At 44.5% G+C, this 23045-nt stretch overlaps 1 protein-coding gene across 1 annotated transcript in view; it reads left to right on the plus strand.

Moving 5' to 3' along the window:
- The window catches only part of LOC126088483 (probable G-protein coupled receptor CG31760), a 777830-nt gene that overhangs the window by 32307 nt on the left and 722478 nt on the right, over positions 1-23045 (plus strand). The window contains exon 3 of the mRNA XM_049906625.1: positions 5181-5399. Within this exon, the coding sequence (XP_049762582.1) occupies positions 5181-5399 (219 nt within the window). The remainder of the gene's footprint in view (positions 1-5180; positions 5400-23045) is intronic.

A 23045-nucleotide genomic window follows, 5' to 3' on the forward strand; every position in this document is an offset into this window, starting at 1 on the left:
AACCGACGGAAAAGCCACTTGACATCATAAATAATTTGTTGGACTGCATTGTCCAAACGAAGCAAGTTGGTCGGTTGGCTACAATATGCAGGAAACATTTCATTACTGAGCGAACCGAAATTAGGAGCTAAGTCTGGACAATCCATACCTTCCGTGGGCTTGTCCGGTAGCACTACTTTGCCATTGTCTTCAAGTGAATGTGGGATACTTTTTCTTATCCACGACATTACCAACACGAACCTAAAGCTACCCTGTCCCACTGCTTATTCTGACAGTCATTTCTGACTGCCTCTTCTTCCACAAGCTATTCATATAAACAAAAAACATTCGACGTTATCTATTGAATATATCTTTCCTCAAACAAAAACTAGGCAACTGCCTTGCCGTAGTGGATACACTGGTTCCCGTGAGATCACCGAAGTTCAGCAATGTCGGGCGTGGTCGGCACTTGGATGGGTGACCATCCAGTCCACCATGCGCTGTTGCCATTTTTCGGTGTGCACTCAGCCTCGTGATGCCAATTGAGGAGCTTCTCGACCGAATCGTAGCGGCTCCGGTCAAGAATACCATCATAACGGCCGGGAGAGCGGTGTGCTGACCCCACGCCCCTCCCATCCGCATCCTCCATGAGGATGGCACGGCGGTCGGATGGTCCCGGTAGGCCACTCGTGGCCTGAATACTGAGTCCAAACAAAAACTGGAAGAGCAATGTCTCCCAGGCAATATGTGTAGGAGATGTTTCCCTATGCTTCTTGAAGTCACACTGAATGCACATTTAACTGTCGTGTTTCAGACTCCTACTCATCCACAAGTCTGAGAGTGATGACGTCAATTTATTTGATTAAATTATTTTCCTCTCAGATGTGTCATTTATTCCAACTTTCTTTTTATTCTGCAATCAATTACGGATTCAGAACCTTCCAACTTAAGACAGCTGTAAATAAAAATTTAGGAAGCAAGAGTCTGCACGGTAAAATTCTCTCTATAGATAAAAGATGAAAGCATCTATCTATTCGGCGTGTACCAGGATCAGCAACGGGTGCTGTAACTACTGATATAGATACTTATACCGTGAATACCAGATTCTTCCTTTAATTGACAGAATTTTATATTATTCGACTTCACAAACTATAGTCCATTAAAAAATAAAGAAGACAACGAAAATAAAGAACAACAGTTTTCTTGTTTTGTGACGGAAGAGTCTTCGTTCCAGTGAACCAATGCAATAGCCACTGACTTGTCCCCAGGCCTGGTGACTGACTACATAATCTTTTCCATTGTATGCCCTGTAGTTTTTTAAGCAGTTTTGCGTTACGTTGTTACCATTATTGACAAACTCAAGTTAGCAGGACTAGGTATGAATAAGTTCATTATATCTTAGTGTTATTTGTGGTACTATCGTCGGTTTTATTTATAGTGACACAATCACTAATTTTTGTAATGTTGCGCCTCATTTATTTTTTTCTCAGTTTAGATCTGACGATTATCTGCTATTCATATCATAGCTAGTTCTGTTTAGTAAAAAATTTGACCAAAGTAGTGTCTTTCATTCATTATGAAAAAAGGGAACTGAAACACTTGTAAAAAATGCCTAGATAGAATGCCATTCTTGAACAATGCTTCGTTTATCAGTATTCGCAAACCTGGCGTCATGTTGATTGATAAATTTCCATTGCGGAAGAAGTTCCGACCAATCACAGATGCTGATCCTAGGAATCCATCTGAAGTTCACTACTTCGCAAAATAACTTTATTTCTTTTAATAAGCCGGATCAGGAAGTCAAGTATTTTATTATCGTCGCCCGAACGATATCGGTTAATAACAAAAATGTTTTACCATTTTACATATTTTGTAACGCAATCAAAATATGTCATCTACTTTACTTTACCATTGTCCATTGCCGGCCGTTGTGGCCGAGCGGTTCTAGGCGCTTCAGTCTGGAACCGCGCGACCGCTACGGTAGCAGGTTCGAATCCTGCCTCGGGCATAGATGTGTGTGATGTCCTTAGGCTAGTTATGTTTAAGTAGCACTAAGTTCTAGGGGACTGATTGTTGTAGATTGGCAAGACAGCCAACCCACTATGAGGAAGCCGAAAGGCACGCGTTTAAGCTCACGCAGGCTGGCGTGAGGTCTGGAACAGGACAAGGGAATTATACAAGCAAAAAACGTACGTAGCTGCTGGAATACTTAACTTTAATCCATAATTGGTGAACATCGCTCTTGACGGTACATGTTTTACAGCATCAATAGTAACTGGTAATGGCGCCTTGCTAGGTCGTAAAAATGACGTAGCTGAAGGCTATGCTAAATATCGTCTCGGCAAATGAGAGCGTATTTTGTCAGTAAACCATCGCTAGAAAAGTCGGCTGTACAACAGGGGAGAGTGCTAGGAACTCTCTCTAGACCTGCCGTGTGGCGGAGCTCTGTCTGCAATCACTGATAGTGGCGACACGCGGGTCCGACGTATACTAACGGACCGCGGCCGATTTAAAGGCTACCACCTAGCAAGTGTGGTGTCTGGCGGTGACACCACACTGATGACCTAAGATGTTAAGGGGTTCCGGAAAGGCTCAAAATCATGAAAAGTTCAATTTTTACTTTTTTGCGTTTTCTGAATCTGCTGACTATTACCTTTTAATAGATATATAATTTACTCAATTCCGAAGACTACAACTATTTTTAAATTTTTTTTGAAATGTGTTCTACATGGGCGTCACCCACTGTGGCGCTGTTAAACTGCTGTCAAATGGTGTTATTATTAACGTCCGTGTTCATCAGGTACATTTTAGTGATGTGAGATAAAGTATGTGTTGTGGCCAACCTGTGATGGCTCAATATATATCGCTGGTGTGATTGTCGATTGTTTCATGTTTATTTACTCTGTCGTTATCTCGAACATATTTGTAATTAATTCTGTTTCTTCAGTCTCTGTTTTGTTGAAGTATAATAATGAGTAAAAGTAAAGTTATTAGAAATCCTCTGAAGGCTTTTAAGAAAAGGAGAAATGTTGGAAAGCCAAAGGTATGTGTTATTACTGTAAACAATAAAGACGATAACCAAGTGAGTGAACCTAACCTCTCAAGTACACCTGCCCATAGCAGTCAAAGTGGGAAAGAAAATACTTCACAGAAGAAGCTTGGTTCAATGAGTGAAAACTATGAATGATTTATGGGTGAATCAGATGTGAATGAAATATTTGATATGTCGGTCCTCAAAGGAATTTTTTCAAACTGTGTAAGATGTATTCATTGTAGTGAAGTTGGTCTGGAACTCTCCATAATAAAGCACGTAGGACTTGCTAGTGAAATACAACTGAAATGTGATAAGTGTTCATACATGACCACCTTTTGGAACAGTGTTGCAGTAATTGCAACTGAAGAAAATGGTAGCAAAATCTACGAACACAGCATTTGATTTGTTTATTCCTTGCGTTCAATTGGTAAGGGTGCTACTGCAGGTGCAATTTTCTGTGGCATCATGAATCTTCCAAATCCCCCAACCAAGTTTACGACCTGTAATAAATTAATAGGGTCTAAAGTAGAAGATGTCTGTATAGAATATATTAAGAACGCTGTGCAAGAGGCAGTAACGGAAAATAATGGTAACAGAGATTTGACTGCAGCGTTCGATGGTACCTGGCATAAACAGGGACACACATCTCTTGATGGTGTAGTATCTGCCACCAGTATGTATACAGGGAAAGCTTTAGATGTAGCAGTAATATCAAAGTATTGCAGATGTCCACAAAAATATAAAGGTACACATGAAAATAATTGCAAAGCTAACTATAGGGGCAGTAGTGGAGGAATGTAAGTGGCTGGTGTTGCCAGTATATTCCAGCGTTCTGAGGCGTGTGATAAAGTGCGATATGTTAATTACCTTGGTGACGGTGATTCTAAAAGTTTCAAACATGTTCAAGGACTGAAGCCCTATGGTGATGATGTTCTAGTGCAGAAATTTGAGAGTATTGGACACGTACAGAAGTGAATGGGAACATGACTTCGGCGACTGAAAGCTTCGTACAAAAAACAAAAACTCAGTGATGGTAAAGGGTTTGATGGGACGGGAAGGTTAACTGACAGTGTAATTGACAAAATACAGATCTATTATGGAATGGCTATTAGGCAAAATACATAAAGTGTCGACGAAATGAAGAAGGCTGTTTGGGCTCTTTTTTTTTCATACTTCTTCAACATAGCTTGTGCCCCAAAGGAGAAGACAGTTGGTGTAAATATAACAAAGGCTTGCTAACTGGTGAAGTGTACACTCATAAGCATAGTCTGCCTCATGCAATAATGCAGGTGATAAAACCTATTTTCAGAGACTTAGCAGCACCTGAACTGTTGAAAAAGTGTATTCACGGAAAAACTCAAAACCCCAATGAAAGTGTAAATAGTGTTATATGGTCGAGAATCCCCAAGACTGTATTTGTTGGAATAGAAACACTTCACTTTGGTGTGTATGATGCTGTTGCGACTTTCAATGATGGCAACATTGTAAGGTGCAAGGTATTTAGAAATATGGGAATGAAGTTAGGTTCTAACATGGTACGAGCGATGCTTGCTTTAGACAAGGAACGCCTTCGGGCTGCAGGCAGGGCTGTAAAGAGTCTAGAAATACAAGCAAGAGTAAACAGGAGGAGGAACAAGAGAAAGCTGGAGGAGGAGTTTGCAGAGGATGAAGATAATCCATCCTATGGACCTGGAATGCACTAAAAAGTTAATCCAATCTTTGTCGCTCGATTCCCAAAACTTTTACTTTCTCATACTAATTATATGTTTTCTAAGGATCTTCCAAACATATTTGTTTCAAACTTTCAGTAAATGTTACACAGTACCACCTGCATAATTTAACACAGCCTTTTTCCAAAAAACTGTATATTTTTGAATATATAAATAAAAAATTGCAAAAAAAGTTTTGTGAATTTTCATTAGAATTGAAAAAAATCATCTTTAATAATTGAACTAAAATTTTGTAAAATCCCTGTGTTAAGTTGTAGCCCATATTCCAATAAATAAGTAAGTTCAACTTCCAACCTCAAATACTTTATGAGGAAAGATGTAATTTATAAGAGTTATTTTAACATTGCAAGTATAGGGCGTTCCGGAGCCCCTTAAGTCCCATAGTGTTCAGAGCCATTTGAAGCATTTGAACCTTGTCCATTGCTGTGTGCCCTTAGACCCGCGAGTACACGCGGCGCCGCCGTGTGTGTTGCAGGCTTCAACACGTACACGTTCAACGAGACGGCGCACACTCCGCGGGAGCCGGACGAGATCCTGAGCGTGACGTACGAGGACGGCAAGTGGAGCAAGCCGTACTACGACTGCGGCGGCGGCAACATCTGGATGCTCACGTACACCGTGCCCTTCTTCGGCTACAACGGGTCCTACTTCTTCAAGTAAGTCACGCCGCGGCCACCTCAGAACACGTAGTACCGTTGGTGGGCAAATGCAGCCACGATAGAATGCTACCAGAGGGATGTTACCAAAACCCTCTGCGAATGTCTCACCTACGTAATTTGATTTAATGTGGAAAGCTTTAAATTAGTTGCCTTATCCAAAATTCTTGAAAAAGTTATGTATTGTAGCTTCACACCTTTGCAAAAATAAAGTTTTAACAAAATGTCAGTTTGGTTTCCAGAAGAGTTTTTCAACGGAAAATGCAATATACAGGGTGAGTCACCTAACATTACTGCTGGATATATTTCGTAAACCACATCAAATACTGGCGAATCGATTGCACAGACCGAACGTGAGGAGAGCGGCTAGTGTAATTGGTTAATACAAACCATAAAAAAATGCACGGAAGTATGCATTTAACACAAACCTACGTTTTTTAATGGAACCCCGTTAGTTTTGTTAGCACATCTGAACATATAAACAAATACGTAATCAGTGCCGTTTGTTGCATTGTAAAATGTTAATTACATCCGGAGATATTGTAACCTAAAGTTGACGCTTTAGTACCACTCCTCCGCTGTTCGATCGTGTGTATCGGAGAGCAGCGAAATACGTAGGGATCCAAAGGGAACGGTGATGGACCTTAGGTACAGAAGAGACTGGAACAGCACATTATGTCCACATGCTAACCCCTTTTTATTGGTCTTTTTCACTGACGCACATGTACATTACCATGAGGTACACGTACACACGTGGTTTCCGTTTTCAATTACGGAGTGGAATAGAGTGTGTCCCGACATGTCAGGCAAATAGATATTCAATGTGGTGGCCATCATTTGCCGTACACAATTGCAATCTCTGGGGTAATGAATGTCGTACACGCCGCAGTACATCTGGTGTAATGTCGCCGCAGGCTGCCACAGTACGTTGTTTCATATCCTCTGGTGTTGTAGGCACATCACGGTACACATTCTCCTTTAACGTACCCCACAGAAAGAGGTCCAGAGGTGTAAGACCAGGAAAACGGGCAGGCCAATTTATGCGTCCTCCACGTCCTATGAAACGGCCGTCGAACATCCTGTCAAGGGTCAGCCTAGTGTTAATTGCGGAATGTGCAGGTGCACCATCACGCTGATACCACATACGTCGACGCGTTTCCAGTGGGACATTTTCGAGCAGCGTTGGCAGATCATTCTGTAGAAACGCGATGTATGTTGCAGCTGTTTGTTACAACATGCAGCTGAACGTCGGGTGTTTCAAGCGTCAACTTTAGGTTATAATATCTCCGGATGTAATTAACATTTTACAACGCAACAAACGGCACTGATTACGTATTTGTTTATATGTTCAGATGTGCTAACAAAACTAACGTGGTTCCATTTTAAAAAAACGTAGGTTTGTGTTAAAAACATTCTTCCGTGCATTTTTGTATGATTTGTATTAAACAATTTCACTAGCCCCTGTCTTCACGTTAGGTTTGTGGAACCGGTTCGTCAGTGTTTGATGTGGTTTACGAAATATATCCAGCGGTAACGTTAGGTGACTCACCCTGTATACATTCACTAATGATATATTAATTGCTATGAGTAACCGCAAGTCACCCATTGGGGTTTACTGTGATCTATCAAAGACTTTTGATTGTGTAAATCATGGAATACTTCTAGATAAGCTCAAGTACTGTGGTATGAATGGGACTGTGCTCAAAATTTTTAAATCATACCTAACTGGAAGAGTGCAGAAAGTTAAAATAAACAGTTCACATGTTGTTGTTGTGGTCTTCAGTCCTGAGACTGGTTTGATGCAGCTCTCCATGCTACTCTATCCTGTGCAAGCTTCTTCATCTCCCAGTACCTACTGCAACCTACATCCTTCTGAATCTGCTTAGTGTATTGATCTCTTGGTCTCCCTCTACGATTTTTACCCTCCACGCTGCCCTCCAATGCTAAATTTGTGATCCCTCGATGTCCTACCAACCGATCCCTTCTTCTAGTCAAGTTGTGCCACAAACTTCTCTTCTCCCCAATCCTATTCAATACCTCCTCATTAGTTACGTGATCTACCCACCTTATCTTCAGCATTCTTCTGTAGCACCACATTTCGAAAGCTTCTATTCTCTTCTTGTCCAAACTAGTTATCGTCCATGTCTCACTTCCATACGTGGCTACACTCCATACAAATACTTTCAGAAACGACTTCCTGACACCTAAATCTATATTCGATGTTAACAAATTTCTCTTCTTCAGAAACGCTTTCCTTGCCATTGTCAGTCTACATTTTATATCCTCTCTACTTCGACCATCATCGGTTATTTTACTCCCTAAATAGCAAAACTCCTTTACTACTTTAAGTGTCTCATTTCCTAATCTAATTCCCTCAGCATCACCCGACTTAATTCGACTACATTCCATTATCCTCGTTTTGCTTTTGTTGATGTTCATCTTATATCCTCCTTTCAAGACACTGTCCATTCCGTTCAACTGCTCTTCCAAGTCCTTTGCTGTCTCTGACAGAATTACAATGTCATCGGCGAACCTCAAAGTTTTTACTTCTTCTCCATGAATTTTAATACCTACTCCGAATTTTTCTTTTGTTTCCTTTACTGCTTGCTCAATATACAGATTGAATAACATCGGGGAGAGGCTACAACCCTGTCTCACTCCTTTCCCAACCACTGCTTCCCTTTCATGCCCCTCGACTCTTATAACTGCCATCTGGTTTCTGTACAAATTGTAAATAGCCTTTCGCTCCCTGTATTTTACCCCTCCCACCTTCAGAATTTGAAAGAGAGTATTCCAGTCAACATTGTCAAAAGCTTTCTCTAAGTCTACAAATGCTAGAAATGTAGGTTTGCCTTTTCTTAATCTTTCTTCCAAGATAAGTCGTAAGGTCAGTATTGCCTCACGTGTTCCAACATTTCTACGGAATCCAAACTGATCTTCCCCGAGGTCGGCTTCTACCAGTTTTTCCATTCGTCTGTAAAGAATTCGCGTTAGTATTTTGCAGCTGTGACTTATTAAACTGATAGTTCGGTAACTTTCACATCTGTCAACACCTGCTTTCTTTGGGATTGGAATTATTATATTCTTCTTAAAGTCTGAGGGTATTTCGCCTGTCTCATACATCTTGCTCACCAGATGGTAGAGTTTTGTCATGACTGGCTCTCCTGAGGCCATCAGTAGTTCACATAGTATGCAAAAAACTGGTGGATTCTCAAACTGGGGAACAATCAAGAATGAGGTGCCGCAAGGTTTAGTCTTGGGTCCTCTGCTGTTCTTAATATATATATTGATGACTTGCCATCCTATATTCACGAAGATGCAAAGCTGGTACTTTTTGCTGATGATACAAGTATAGCAATCACACCTGACAGACAAGAATTAACTGGTGAAATTGTAAACGATGTTTTTCAGAAAATCATTAAGTGGTTCTCTGCAAATGGGCTCGCATTAAACTTTGACAAAACACAGTATATACAGTTTCACACAGTAAATAGAATGACCCCATTAATAAATATAGACTTCGATCAGAAATTGGTAGCTAAGGTAGAATATTCAAAATTTCTGGGTGTATGCATTGATGAGGGGTTGAACTTAAAAGAAAACACACTGAAGATCTGCTTAAACGTTTGAGTTCAACTACTCATGCTATTAGAGTGATTGCAAATTTTGGCGATATACATCTCATTAAATTAGCTTACCACGCCTACTTTCATTCTTTGCTTTCGTATGACATCATATTCTGGGGTAACTCATCATTGAGTAAAAAAGTGTTCATTGCACAAAACGTGTAATCAGAATAACTGCTGGAGATCATCCAAGATCATCCTGCAGACACTTATTTAAAGAGCTAGGGATCTCCACTGTAGCCTCACAATCCGAACGAGTTCTAAAGTAATAGCAGTGTACATGGCTACAACACTAGGAGAAAAGATGATCTTCACTAGTCAAGGTTAAATATAACTTTGGCTCAGAAAGAGGTAAATTATGCTGCTACAAAATTCTTTGGGTCACTTACCTAATAGCAACAAAAGGCTGACAGATAGCCATATAGCATTTAAAAGTAAATTAAAAGAATTTCTGAAGGGCAACACCTTCTACGCATTAAATGAATTTTAGGATATAGTAAGTACATAATTTCCTCACCCTCCTCCCAAAAGGAAAAGAATTAAACATATCTAGTGTCATGTAATATTTTCTGTAACGCAATATCTTGTATACACACCTTTCATTAACCTGACACTTTCCACTTCATTACGCAGTGTCGTATTCATGTTATATGGAACGGGTACTAATTTAAGCTAATCTAATCTAAACCATGAGTGTTTTGTCCAGTTTCGTGATCACTCACAGACGATGGTCAACGAGCGAAAAGTTCAGGAGAAAGGTATGACATTGCTCGAAGTGAACGTCATTGTTTTATAGCTTGAAAATGGATTCACTTTTCGATGCAGTTCCTTCTGATACCAGTGCACTTCATCCAGTTTCTCTGTTGGTGTGTAAGCGACGTTCTTGGAGTAAAATTCCGAAGAAACTACAAAATAACTATCTACAGCTGCCATGACCTGTCAATGTGACAGATGGATGCGATAGGTGGAATTTGTAATGGGGTCCCTGCAAGAACTGAAGACATATCTTCTGTCTTTGCAATCCAGACCTCATGCCAGTTGTTATTTTTCCCTCATGAATGTGGCCCTCAGGAATGGCTAAGTTTTATTAAGCCTTTATACACTCCTGGAAATGGAAAAAAGAACACATTGACACCGGTGTGTCAGACCCACCATACTTGCTCCGGACACTGCGAGAGGGCTGTACAAGCAATGATCACATGCACGGCACAGCAGACACACCAGGAACCGCGGTGTTGGCCGTCGAATGGCGCTAGCTGCGCAGCATTTGTGCACCGCCGCCGTCAGTGTCAGCCAGTTTGCCGTGGCATACGGAGCTCCATCGCAGTCTTTAACACTGGTAGCATGCCGCGACAGCGTGGACGTGAACCTTATGTGCAGTTGACGGACTTTGAGCGAGGGCGTATAGTGGGCATGCGGGAGGCCGGGTGGACGTACCGCCGAATTGCTCAACACATGGGGCGTGAGGTCTCCACAGTACATCGATGTTGTCGCCAGTGGTCGGCGGAAGGTGCACATGCCCGTCGACCTGGGACCGGACCGCAGCGACGCACGGATGCACGCCAAGACCGTAGGATCCTACGCAGTACCGTAGGGGACCGCACCGCCACTTCCCAGCAAATTAGGGACACTGTTGCTCCTGGGGTATCGGCGAGGACCATTCGCAACCGTCTCCATGAAGCTGGGCTACGGTCCCGCACACCGTTAGGCCGTCTTCCGCTCACGCCCCAACATCGTGCAGCCCGCCTCCAGTGGTGTCGCGACAGGCGTGAATGGAGGGACGAATGGAGACGTGTCGTCTTCAGCGATGAGAGTCGCTTCTGCCTTGGTGCCAATGATGGTCGTATGCGTGTTTGGCGCCGTGCAGGTGAGCGCCACAATCAGGACTGCATACGACCGAGGCACACAGGGCCAACACCAGGCATCATGGTGTGGGGAGCGATCTCCTACACTGGCCGTACACCACTGGTGATCGTCGAGGGGACACTGAATAGTGCACGGTACATCCAAACCGTCATCGAACCCATCGTTCTACCATTCCTAGACCGGCAAGGGAACTTGCTGTTCCAACAGGACAATGCACGTCCGCATGTATCCCGTGCCACCCAACGTGCTCTAGAAGGTGTAAGTTAACTACCCTGGCCAGCAAGATCTCCGGATCTGTCCCCCATTGAGCATGTTTGGGACTGGATGAAGCGTCGTCTCACGCGGTCTGCACGTCCAGCACGAACGCTGGTCCAACTGAGGCGCCAGGTGGAAATGGCATGGCAAGCCGTTCCACAGGACTACATCCAGCATCTCTACGATCGTCTCCATGGGAGAATAGCAGCCTGCATTGCTGCGAAAGGTGGATATACACTGTACTAGTGCCGACATTGTGCATGCTCTGTTGCCTGTGTCTATGTGCCTGTGGTTCTGTCAGTGTGATGATGTGATGTATCTGACCCCAGGAATGTGTCAATAAAGTTTCCCCTTCCTGGGACAATGAATTCACGGTGTTCTTATTTCAATTTCCAGGAGTGTATTTTTATCAATAAGAGGAATCCGTAGTCAGATCCGGTAACATATTTCAAACATTTCTGCCTGACAAAACCGTTTTCTCAGTCATTGTTACTTTCTTGTCAGACATTGAAAACGCTTCCTTTGTGGTTCGGTATCCATACCATCAATACGTACATTATCCTTAGGCTGTGCTGTAATGTTCTGTAAGCGTTTGCCAGCTGGATTGGTGGTCCAGTATATTTTGCTCTGGTTGCATACTATCTGATTTGTAACAGTTGGAATGAAGTCTTTCCATATTAAAATCACTTCCTTTTCAGTTTTGTGCCGACGTCCGCAGTCTGTCAACACCTGAAATAATTCGCTTATTATTATATGAGGACTTGCAACTTTACTAAATAGTTCAGTCATTCGTGGATGTTCCACAATTGTTTCTTAGTTATAACAGTATTCATTATCGCTACCAAGCCTAAAGTCGACTGTTACTTTCGTGTCTGGAAAGGCTTCCAGAATTATATCCCTCATCTAGGGTAGTTATTTTCATCCAGTGCTGTGTCGTCAATTCTTTTATAATTTAGTGTTTCCACTTTGAAACTTCATTAAAAAACTTCTGTTAACGCATACAGCCCAACGCAAGTTCAAAGCCTCTATGTACTAGACCGACGGGAAAGGAATAGCGCGAGAAGTCGTACTAGAGAAAATCAAAACGGAAGATATAATTCTATCATGCCTTACAGGCAGTCAGTAAATGCAGCCACCAGTAGACCACACTTAATCCTTTCTACTTCCACTTTTCCCCCTTAAGACGAAGTACCTGCAACAGCATTCCTACACAGAAACAGACACGCTCGATGAGTACTGCAAAAACTAGAAACACCTGCTGCCCCTCGCCCCTCCCTCCCCGATTCAGAGAACTGTTCCCTATACTACGTACTGAACGCGCAATCGAAATGTTACATGCATGTCAAATCTCGCATATCTGAAACGTTTTAAGCAGCATAACCTTCTTTTTATTTACTGTAGTCTTAAATATAAAATCTGTGTTAAATTTTTAAAATCTCACTTAGAAACGTCTTGGCAGATTGAAACTGTACCGGAGCTGGACTCGAACCTGGGACCTTAACGTTTCGCGGTCAAGCCCTCTCCTGACTGAGCTATCCACTCACGACTCATGACCCTCACCACTGCTTTACGTCCATAGGAAACTCCGCCACCTTCCAAACGCAAAGAGAAGTTATCCCGCAACTTGCTCTCTTGGGGGAAAAGATATTGCGGACGCAACTAGCGGAAGTAAGGCTGTGACACCGGGTCGTGAGTCGTACTTCGACAGCTCAATAGATAGACTTGCTTCTGAATGTTTGGAATCCCGGCATAGCAGGCAGTTTAATTCTGCCAGTGTATTTCAAGTCAGCGCCCACTTCGCTGCTGAGTTAAAATTCGTTCTAGCAGTGTTCTCTTTACTTTCAACTTAGCAACACAAATATTAGTTACATACTGACCCACCCCCCCCCTCCACCCTCATTCAGTTAACAATAGCGACATTTACCATGTTAATAATAATAGTATCTCTTGCATCTGATTTGTGGATCTTCCATACGTGATGAGTTCTACGTCGTCTACGCTTCTCACGCAGAACAATATACTCAAACCCCTGCCCCGTTCCTTTCTAACGCTGCAAATTGCTGTTAAATACATCTCATGTAGTGCATGTCACCTGCCATCTGATGACTCCAACGTTTGAACTCTAGTACAGTTCTTTCAACAGATATCTGTCCGCCACGGTAGCTGAGTGGTCAGCTTGACAGACTGTCAATCCTAAGGGCCCGGGTTCGATTCCCGGCTGGGTCGGAAATTTTCTCTGCCCAGGGACTGGGTGTTGTGTTGTTCTAATCATCATCATTTCATCCCCATCGACGCGCAGGTCGCCGAAGTGGCGTCAAATCGAAAGACCTGCACCAGGCGAACGGTCTACCCGACGGGAGGCCCTAGCCACACGACATTTCCAACAGATATCTAACGGTGCTGATAGATTACTATTGACACGTTTCAGAATAATTTGGTAGTAAAGATAATCCTGTTTAATGAGGTATCTGTTTTAATTTTCTTATTACTATGCAGTTTATAGAGAGGAAGGGTGTAAGTTACAACTCTTAGATAGTGACTTATTGGCACACAAAATCAACTACGTAATCTATTAGACGTTCGTATTCACATTCACTTTGGGGCAGCATTCAATAATCCCCAACAAAGCTTTCTGATAATTAACTCTTTACATAAAAGATGCGAATTACACTGTTCCAACCGCCGGGAGTCAAACTGTACATGTATTTAGTCCCGTAAGTTCCGCATTTTAGTTCGAGACGAGCGAATTCGATTCTACACAGAGTACGCGAAAGAACTTGCCCCCGTTTTAACAGCCGTGTACCGCAAGTCTCTAGAGGAACGGAAGCTTCCAAATGATTGGAAACGAGCACAGGTAGTCCCAGTCTTCAAGAAGGGTCGTCGAGCAGATGCGCAAAACTATAGGCCAATACCTCTGACGTCGATTTGTTGTAGAATTTTAGAACATGTTTTTTGCTCGAGTATCATGTCGTTTTTGGAAACCCAGAATCTACTATGTAGGAATCAACATGGATTTCGGAAACAGCGATCCTGTGAGACCCAACTCGCTTTATTTGTTCATGAGACCCAGAAAATATTAGATACAGGCTCCCAGGTAGATGCTATTTTCCTTGACTTCCGGAATGCGTTCGATACAGTTCCGCACTGTCGCCAGGTAAACAAAGTAAGAGCCTGCAGAATATCAGACCAGCTGTGTGGCTGGATTGAAGAGTTCTTAGCAAACAGAACACAGCATGTTTTTAGCAATGGAAAGACGTCTACAGACGTTTAAGTAACTTCTGGCGTGCCAAAGGGGAGTGTTATGGGACCATTGCTTTTCACGATATACACTCCTGGAAATGGAAAAAAGAACACATTGACACCGGTGTGTCAAACTCACCATACTTGCTCCGGACACTGCGAGAGGGCTGTACAAGCAATGATCACACGCACGGCACAGCGGACACACCAGGAACCGCGGTGTTGGCCGTCGAATGGCGCTAGCTGCGCAGCATTTGTGCACCGCCGCCGTCAGTGTCAGCCAGTTTGCCGTGGCATACGGAGCTCCATCGCAGTCTTTAACACTGGTAGCATGCCGCGACAGCGTGGACGTGAACCTTATGTGCAGTTGACGGACTTTGAGCGAGGGCGTATAGTGGGCATGCGGGAGGCCGGGTGGACGTACCGCCGAATTGCTCAACACGTGGGGCGTGAGGTCTCCACAGTACATCGATGTTGTCGCCAGTGGTCGGTGGAAGGTGCACGTGCCCGTCGACCTGGGACCGGACCGCAGCGACGCACGGATGCACGCCAAGACCGTAGGATCCTACGCAGTGCCGTAGGGGACCGCACCGCCACTTCCCAGCAAATTAGGGACACTGTTGCACCTGGGGTATCGGCGAGGACCATTCGCAACCGTCTCCATGAAGCTGGGCTACGGTCCCGCACACCGTTAGGCCGTCTTCCGCTCACGCCCCAACATCGTGCAGCCCGCCTCCAGTGGTGTCGCGACAGGCGTGAATGGAGGGACGAAGGGAGACGTGTCGTCTTCAGCGATGAGAGTCGCTTCTGCCTTGGTGCCAATGATGGTCGTATGCGTGTTTGGCGCCGTGCAGGTGAGCGCCACAATGAGGACTGCATACGACCGAGGCACACAGGGCCAACACCCGGCATCATGGTGTGGGGAGCGATCTCCTACACTGGCCGTACACCACTGGTGATCGTCGAGGGGACACTGAATAGTGCACGGTACATCCAAACCGTCATCGAACCCATCATTCTACAGGACAATGCACGTCCGCATGTATCCCGTGCCACCCAACGTGCTCTAGAAGGTGTAAGTCAACTACCCTGGCCAGCAAGATCTCCGGATCTGTCCCCCATTGAGCATGTTTGGGACTGGATGAAGCGTCGTCTCACGCGGTCTGCACGTCCAGCACGAACGCTGGTCCAACTGAGGCGCCAGGTGGAAATGGCATGGCAAGCCGTTCCACAGGACTACATCCAGCATCTCTACGATCGTCTCCATGGGAGAATAGCAGCCTGCATTGCTGCGAAAGGTGGATATACACTGTACTAGTGCCGACATTGTGCATGCTCTGTTGCCTGTGTCTATGTGCCTGTGGTTCTGTCAGTGTGATCATGTGATGTATCTGACCCCAGGAATGTGTCAATAAAGTTTCCCCTTCCTGGGACAATGAATTCACGGTGTTCTTATTTCAATTTCCAGGAGTGTATAACGAGAGAGAAGGTGGCGTGACTCATAGAGAGAAAAAAGTGAAAGTAGCAGAACTTAGTGAACTTAAGAGCACTGGGTTAAAGAGTTGACAAAGGGAAAGTTGGTGGCATAGGTTAATTTTAGGGAAACGCTATGAGTGTGACAGAAGGAAAAGTTGAACCTTTTTCTGAAAAGCAGCACGGCATTGAATTGTGCAAAGAGCGCAGGACAGATTCTTTCAGAGATCGACAGCAGCGACAACGAAGCTGTTTGCATGTGGTTTTGTTTTATGAATAGGCACAGATAGCATATATGAGTGACACCTTGTGTACCGGTTAGGATGGCATGAAAGGTGTTTAACTCCTGAGGCGAGGTACAAGTGTGCGGGCACACTGAGAGGCCGGTGAATTAGCAGTAGCGTGTGGTAGTCCCGTATCTTTCCTGGCTGCAACCATCCTAACAGGGTGTATGAAGTACTGACATGGCCGCATCGACGAACATTGCAGAAGTAACACATGCAGGCATTCGTGGGCAGTTCTAACCGTTTCTTGTTTTCAGTAATCGTGCCATGTTCAATTACGTCACAATGTTGGAGGTTCGATAGAACTAGTGATAGCACGGGTTTGCCGTTCACTTTCTGAGGAAGCACGTTCCGAAACTTTTGATAGGACAGGGGTAGACGGAAATCTTCCGGCACGTGGTGCTGGTACTCTCTGCCCAAGTTACCATGGTTTTCTGGTACATTGGAATACCGACACTTTAAGATGGAAGTAGTTGTTCGTGGACTTCTTAACTTATTAATTTCTGACGGGGTTAAAGGTCTACGTATTCCATCCTCTACCCATTATCTCTACCACCTTCCTAGATACTGATTATATATGTGTTTTGTTGTACTTCATCAGTAACCTGCCATTTCCTGACCGCTACCATCGGCTAGTCCTGTCCGCTATCGTGAGCACCTGCGCAGATTATCCATTATCCGACGGAGTTTGGGGGAGAGGAGGGGCCATAGGCGTTGCCTGTCTATCATTAATCAAGCTAAATACTTCCTTACCAACCAATGTGTTTTTAAAGGCGAGGGATTTTAGAAGGATTGCCGATATTTCCTAACATCTTTCAGAAAAGAAATTTCTGAGAGGGTTGGCAGGAGGCAGCATGTTGAGGAACTTCTACGAGTGTTAGCAGGGAATGGGCAATTGAAGTGCCTACAGTCTGCCTTGGAGTCTGACTAGGCGAAAGGCCTGCACGTTAAAATATTTTGTAGGAGATTACTTGTAAGTCGCAAGATCGAGAGCCAACCGGCGGCCCATGCGAGGGTGGAATACGACCCTTGGGCTTTGTAGCGCGGGGGTGAGGTTCTATAAGTTTTGCGCGTATGCAGTCGGGTTCAATATAACAGTTTCCTGAATTTTATGAGGAATTTACCCATTTAACGAGCAAAAATTTGCTAGAATGGGAAAGGTGTCGTGCTACGACTTGGAGACATCAGCGACCTGGACGTACTGTCTGACAATGGGGCAGAGACGACGAGGTCGTACAGAATACGATAAATTCTATTAGTTCCAGAGCAAACTTGCTGTGCCTTTGTGTGTGTCATTCGCGTTTTTCATTTTAGACAGTTATCAGGTGGGACAGAATGTATGCGGTTCTCGTTTACCAATCCAGTGGTCGGATCTGAGAGTCTTGTGAACGTAACACAGGGCACTGATTAGTAGTATAGAGGAAGTGACCGTTGTAACCCTCACTCGTGAATGAATGTAAGGCTGGTGATACTTACTTGGCGTTACTGTGTAGTGTAGCAGTACAGAGAAATAATCCTAGTTCGCCAAGAAACAATTCGAATGAAGTTTACGGTGCCATACTTCGCTTAATATGTCTCGCGCACCCCTTGGTTTCTGCCCCATTGTCAGACACCACCTCCAGGTCGCTGATGTTTCCAAGTTGTAGTACGAAACCTTTCCCCTTCCAGAAAATTTTTGCTCCTCACAAAATTCAGAAAACAGGTATATTGAACCCGACTGCATACACGTAAGACGGACATGAAATAAGGTTTCGCGTTTGGGTCTTTCGTGGCAACGTCTCGGGGAGACTGGGCAGGGTATGAGTCGAAAATCTATTGAGTCCATCTCTAAAATAAAATGAATGTGGTTACTCTGTACAGTGGAGTGCTCTGGCACGTACAGTTTGAAACAGTGGGTAGACGGAAAGTTATTTACGATATTGGTGCCCAACCTTATAGGAATCATAGGCCCGGTACTGGTACGGCGACGTAGGGTTGAAACACAAGCATCAGTTTGCATTAATTTGCAGACATTCAACATGAGCTTGAACAGGGTGAGAAGTGCTCTAATGATAGAGCTGTTTTTATCAGAACAACAACAATAGGCCTGCTGCTCTTTGCGAATACCGACACTAAACGAATACGGTGAGGTCTTCCTCCCGCAACGAGGCTAAAAAACATTATTCGGAAGTTTTAATTATGTGGAGACTTGGGAATTGCTCCTAGGAGAGGCGACGGCCAACAGCGCCACAAATTGTTGAAGAAGTTACTGTTTCCATGACTAAGAAGGCTGGACGCAATGTGCCATTTTTCCAGCATTGCAAGAACTGTATCGCGACAGCTGAACACTCCGCGCTCGACCGTTGTTTTGGGCAGTAGCAGAGCAATCTATGGCGCGGTCTCAGGCAGTTTTGGATGCAGATGGACGCCATATCGAGCAAAGTATGCAACCTGGGACGTAAATATTTTACGCAATAAATAAATATTCCCCTTTCAAGTTGAAATTAAAATGTTTGATTCACATGTCCTTGGAAATATTTTCACAATGTTTCTTCGTTCTACGATCACTTCTTCTTCATGAAGGCCCTATCAAGTAGGGGGAACGATAGGATGACGGTCGACAAAATTATAAATACTTTTATTACGGTATTAGACTGTTTATTCCTGAAAGAATTATTCCCAAAATATTATGCGCCAGCTCCAAAAAGTAACTATTCTGTGAGCGTTTGAAATCGGGAGTGCACGGACACGCCTCGGCATTAGAGAACTGGTTCCTTGCTCACGCCGTTCATTGCGTCCCTGAGGTACTTTGGGTCTTGAAGAAATCTAATTTGCTGTGGCGTTGTTTGGACTATTTTACTCTAAAAGTGAACGAAAGTTTCAATTATTTAATTTGGAGAAATTAAACTAAAAAACGTCCAGCCAAGGCGAAATTGTGAAGATTGCTTCAAGTTGGCCATATGACTATTCAATGTCGGCCATACTGCAGTAATCCACGAGACAAATACCCTTCAAATCAAAATCGGGATGAAATGGACCGATTCTGTGAAGACAGAGAGCCCTGCGGCGAAGCGTTCACCGACGAAAAGGGAGTCGAGGACGACAATGATGGCTTATCAGGTCAAAGTAACATGAAGCGGTCATCCATTAGCTGGGGCGATAGTTGTTACGTGCCAGGCATCGATGATATCCCATAGATTTGAAGCTTTGTCTCTTTTTTATATCATAAATGTATATCAAACTAAAAACGTGGTATCCTCAAAACCATGGTTGTCGTCGCCCAAGCTATAATTTTCATCCGATTTCAATGATGTTTCGGGTGAAGAGAGATAGGCCCCCTCCACCACCGCACCAACGTGGTGACTAGAGCAAAAGTTCTACTGTCACATCTGTTTACATGTTAGTTGTCTGGATCACAGGATGCTGGGCTATGATGTTACCCGCGCGTGTCGGTAAGATTACGCATTAAAACGGTCCATCAGGTGATAGATTGTGGACGAAACGTAAATGAGGGTGACGATTTGAAGAGCAGAGGGAAAAAAGTACCAAGGCTCGCGCCGTGGAAAAAAAAACCTCTGCGACAGTGGGATGGGTAGTAAGAGCAGTAGTGGCTTACTAGCTGCGACAGGTCATGTAAGGTTGGGTTTGTTAGTGTGCGTATCTTGTATCAATACCGTGGCAGGCGATGGCGATGTATCCCGGTCTGCTGCAGCCGCTGCATTCCTGGAAGAGTCAAGTTAGTTATATATTAGCGAGAAATCGGCCACAGATCATCTCACTATGTGGGGGGTGGGTATAGCTTGTCTGCATTCAGTGCACAGTACGGCTTCCCTGCGTGATGCCGGTTTTTTGGCATGTGTATTCCAACTGGATATCCAGTAATGGTGGTTGGTAAACAGGAGCTCATCTTTACCGTTGTGTTTGAGTGTACTTGGCCATAGATGTTAGGTCCTTTTCGAGTAACCCCAACCAGAGTTACAGTGACAACCGTCGATCAAATTCTTTCGTGGCGGCCTCGAAAAAATCCCAACTACACCGTCAAGAAACCAGATGGCAGTTATAAGAGTAGAGGGACATGAAAGGGAAGCAGTGGATGGGAAGGGAGTGAGACAGGGTTGTACCCTCTCCCCGATGCTATTCAATGTGTATATTGAGCAAGCAGTAAAGGAAACAAAAGAAATGTTCGGAGTAGGTATTAAAATTCATGGAGAAGAAATAAAAAGTTTGAGGTTTGCCGATGACATTGCAATTCTGTCAAAGACAGCAAAGGAGTTGGAAGAGCAGTTGAACGGAATGGACAGTGTCTTGAAAGGAGAGTATAAGATGAACATCAACGAAAGCAAAACGAGGATAATGGAATGTATTCGAATTAAGTCGGGTGATGCTGAGGGTATTAGATTAGGAAATGAGACACTTAAAGTATTAAAGGAGTTTTGTTATTTGGGGAGCAAAATAACTGATGATAGTCGAGGTAGAGAGGATATAAAATGGAGACTGGCAATGGCAAGGAAAGCGTATCTGAAGAAGAGAAATTTGTTAACATCGAGTATAGATTTAAGTGTCAGAAAGGCGTTTCTGAAAGTATTCGTATGGAGTGTAGCCATGTATGGAAGTGAAACATGGACGATAAATAGTTTGACAAGACGAGAATAGAAGCTTTCGAAATGTGGTGCTACAGAAGAATGCTGAAGATTAGATGGGTAGATCACATAACTAATGAGGAAGTATTGAATAGGATTGGGGAGAAGAGGAGTTTGTGGCACAACTTGACTAGAAGAAAGGATTGGTTGGTATGACATGTTCTGAGGCATCAAGGAATCCCCAATTTGGTACTGGAGGGCAGCGTGGAGGGTAAAAATCGTAGAGGGAGACCAAGAGATGAATACACTAAGCACATTCAGAAGGATGTAGGCCGCAGTAGGTACTGGCAGATGATGAAGCTTGCACAGGATTGCTGCACATGGAGAGCTGCATCAAACCAGTCTCAGGACTGAAGAGCACAACAACAATATACTGTATTCATTGCAGCAAACCATCATTGTCTACTACATTCAAGTACGGGAGAAAAATCCTGAATTTGAGCAATATTTTCGTCCGTCGCCCTGTGGTTCCTCCCTGATTATAACCACCCAGTATACAGCCATAGAATCCTTCTCGTCGGTTGAAGCTCAGCCGTCTGAATAAAGAGAGACGAAAGTCCAAATCCGAGCATCAAGCAGTTTGTGAATTACCTGCGAGCGGTTCAGGAGATGAAGGTTACTGGTCTCTCTGGCAGCAGCAGCTCCGGGCCTAAAGCGGCGAGTGAAAATCTCTGTAGCCTCCGGCTGGCAGCAGGTGTGCGCGGACGTGTGGATCGCGCAGAAGGGCGGCCTTTGCCCCTCGCCCCGGACAGAGGGCGCGGACGCACAGCTGTCTGCAGTCGGCTTGTGTCGGGGCGATCACAGCGGCGCCAATCCGCTAATGGTGGACGTGCCGTGTGCGGCTTTCAGCGTCGGAGCCCGCGAAGCGCAGCGCCACCCGCCGACCCGGCGGGTCGTACGTAGCACGTGTCCGGCGGCCTCACCGCTCTGTCAGCAGGTAGTCGGGGGCTGAAAGGCCGCGCGGCAAAGGTAGCACTCCACTGCAAAGCGCTGACCTCTCGCGTACACGTCCACTGCTACCTCATTTTCGCATTGTACAGAGCGTACGATTCCACGCGCTTGATTTGGCATCACGTGGTTAAAAAGGAATCAATAATTTAAGAACAGTCTTAATCGCATTTATTATTGTTAGAATTCCGCCAACAGGTTTCGACCCGACGTAGGGGTCATCTTCTGGGCGTTTACACTGTGAAATTATAGTTGTCCATCAGAAAAGCTCTATTATACAAAGGCTAAAATTACGTAAATTTAAAATATGTTAACCAATGGGCGGCTGCTGGTGGTGTCACTCCTGTCTACATAATGGCAGGAAACTATGCGAGACAAACTTTTTTTTTTCTTTACTGATTTTCAATTCCTCCCCGAAGGGGGCAGGTGGCAGCAGCTTAGTACGCTGCTCTACAGCCTACAGACTTTTTAAAAACGGAAGAAGAAAGGAAACAAGAAAAACAGGCGATAAAACGGTGACTTAAAGTGTAAAGTGGCGGAGAAATGCGGAAAGTTAAAACAGAAAGCAAAGGAGTTGGCAATGTTAATAAAATACACAGGAATCAGACAAGTAACGTAGTAGACACACAATTAAAAAGCATGGCGACAGTCTGGTTTCTGTTAGCAAGAGATAAAAAATCACACCCAGCGACAGTATGATGGCCGTTCGCAACACTTACCAAAAGACACAACACGGAAAACTCACTGTGAAACACTCACTGTAAAACAGTGCCCGAAAATGGCGGCACAAAGATAACACTCCCGAGCCAAAGGCAGATGGGGGGGGGGCTGGTGGAGGGGGAAAAACAAGGAGAGAGGAGGTGAAAAAACGAAAAGGGGGGGAACCAAGGAGGGAGAGGACTCATAAGGGGGGGAGAGGGGCAAAGCAGATGCGAGAGGGATTTACATGAGGCAGAGGAGGGAAATGCAAAAGGACTCGGGGGATAGAAGGGGGCAGAGAGAGAGAGAGAGGGGGGGAGGGGGGGGAAAAGAGGATGGAAGGGAAGCAGCGGGAGCCTGGGAGAAAGACAGAGGAAAGGGAAGGATCAGAGTTGATAGGAGGGTAAAATGGAGGGAGAGAGGGCATCATCTGGGAGGGGGAAAGCATATGAAGTGTGTAGAGACAGAGGGTAGGGGGGACACAAAAGTGAAGACGTGGCAGAGGGTGGAAATGGGAGAGGAGAGGAGCAACCAGTGAGTGAGGGGGATCAAGGCGGCGGGAGGTGCAGAGGATGCGGATATGTTCGAGGAATAGGAGCAGATGGGGGAAAAGAATGAGGTCATAGAGGATCCGCG

This window comes from Schistocerca cancellata, chromosome 6, assembly GCF_023864275.1.
Source record: "Schistocerca cancellata isolate TAMUIC-IGC-003103 chromosome 6, iqSchCanc2.1, whole genome shotgun sequence".
Taxonomy (NCBI): domain Eukaryota; kingdom Metazoa; phylum Arthropoda; class Insecta; order Orthoptera; family Acrididae; genus Schistocerca; species Schistocerca cancellata.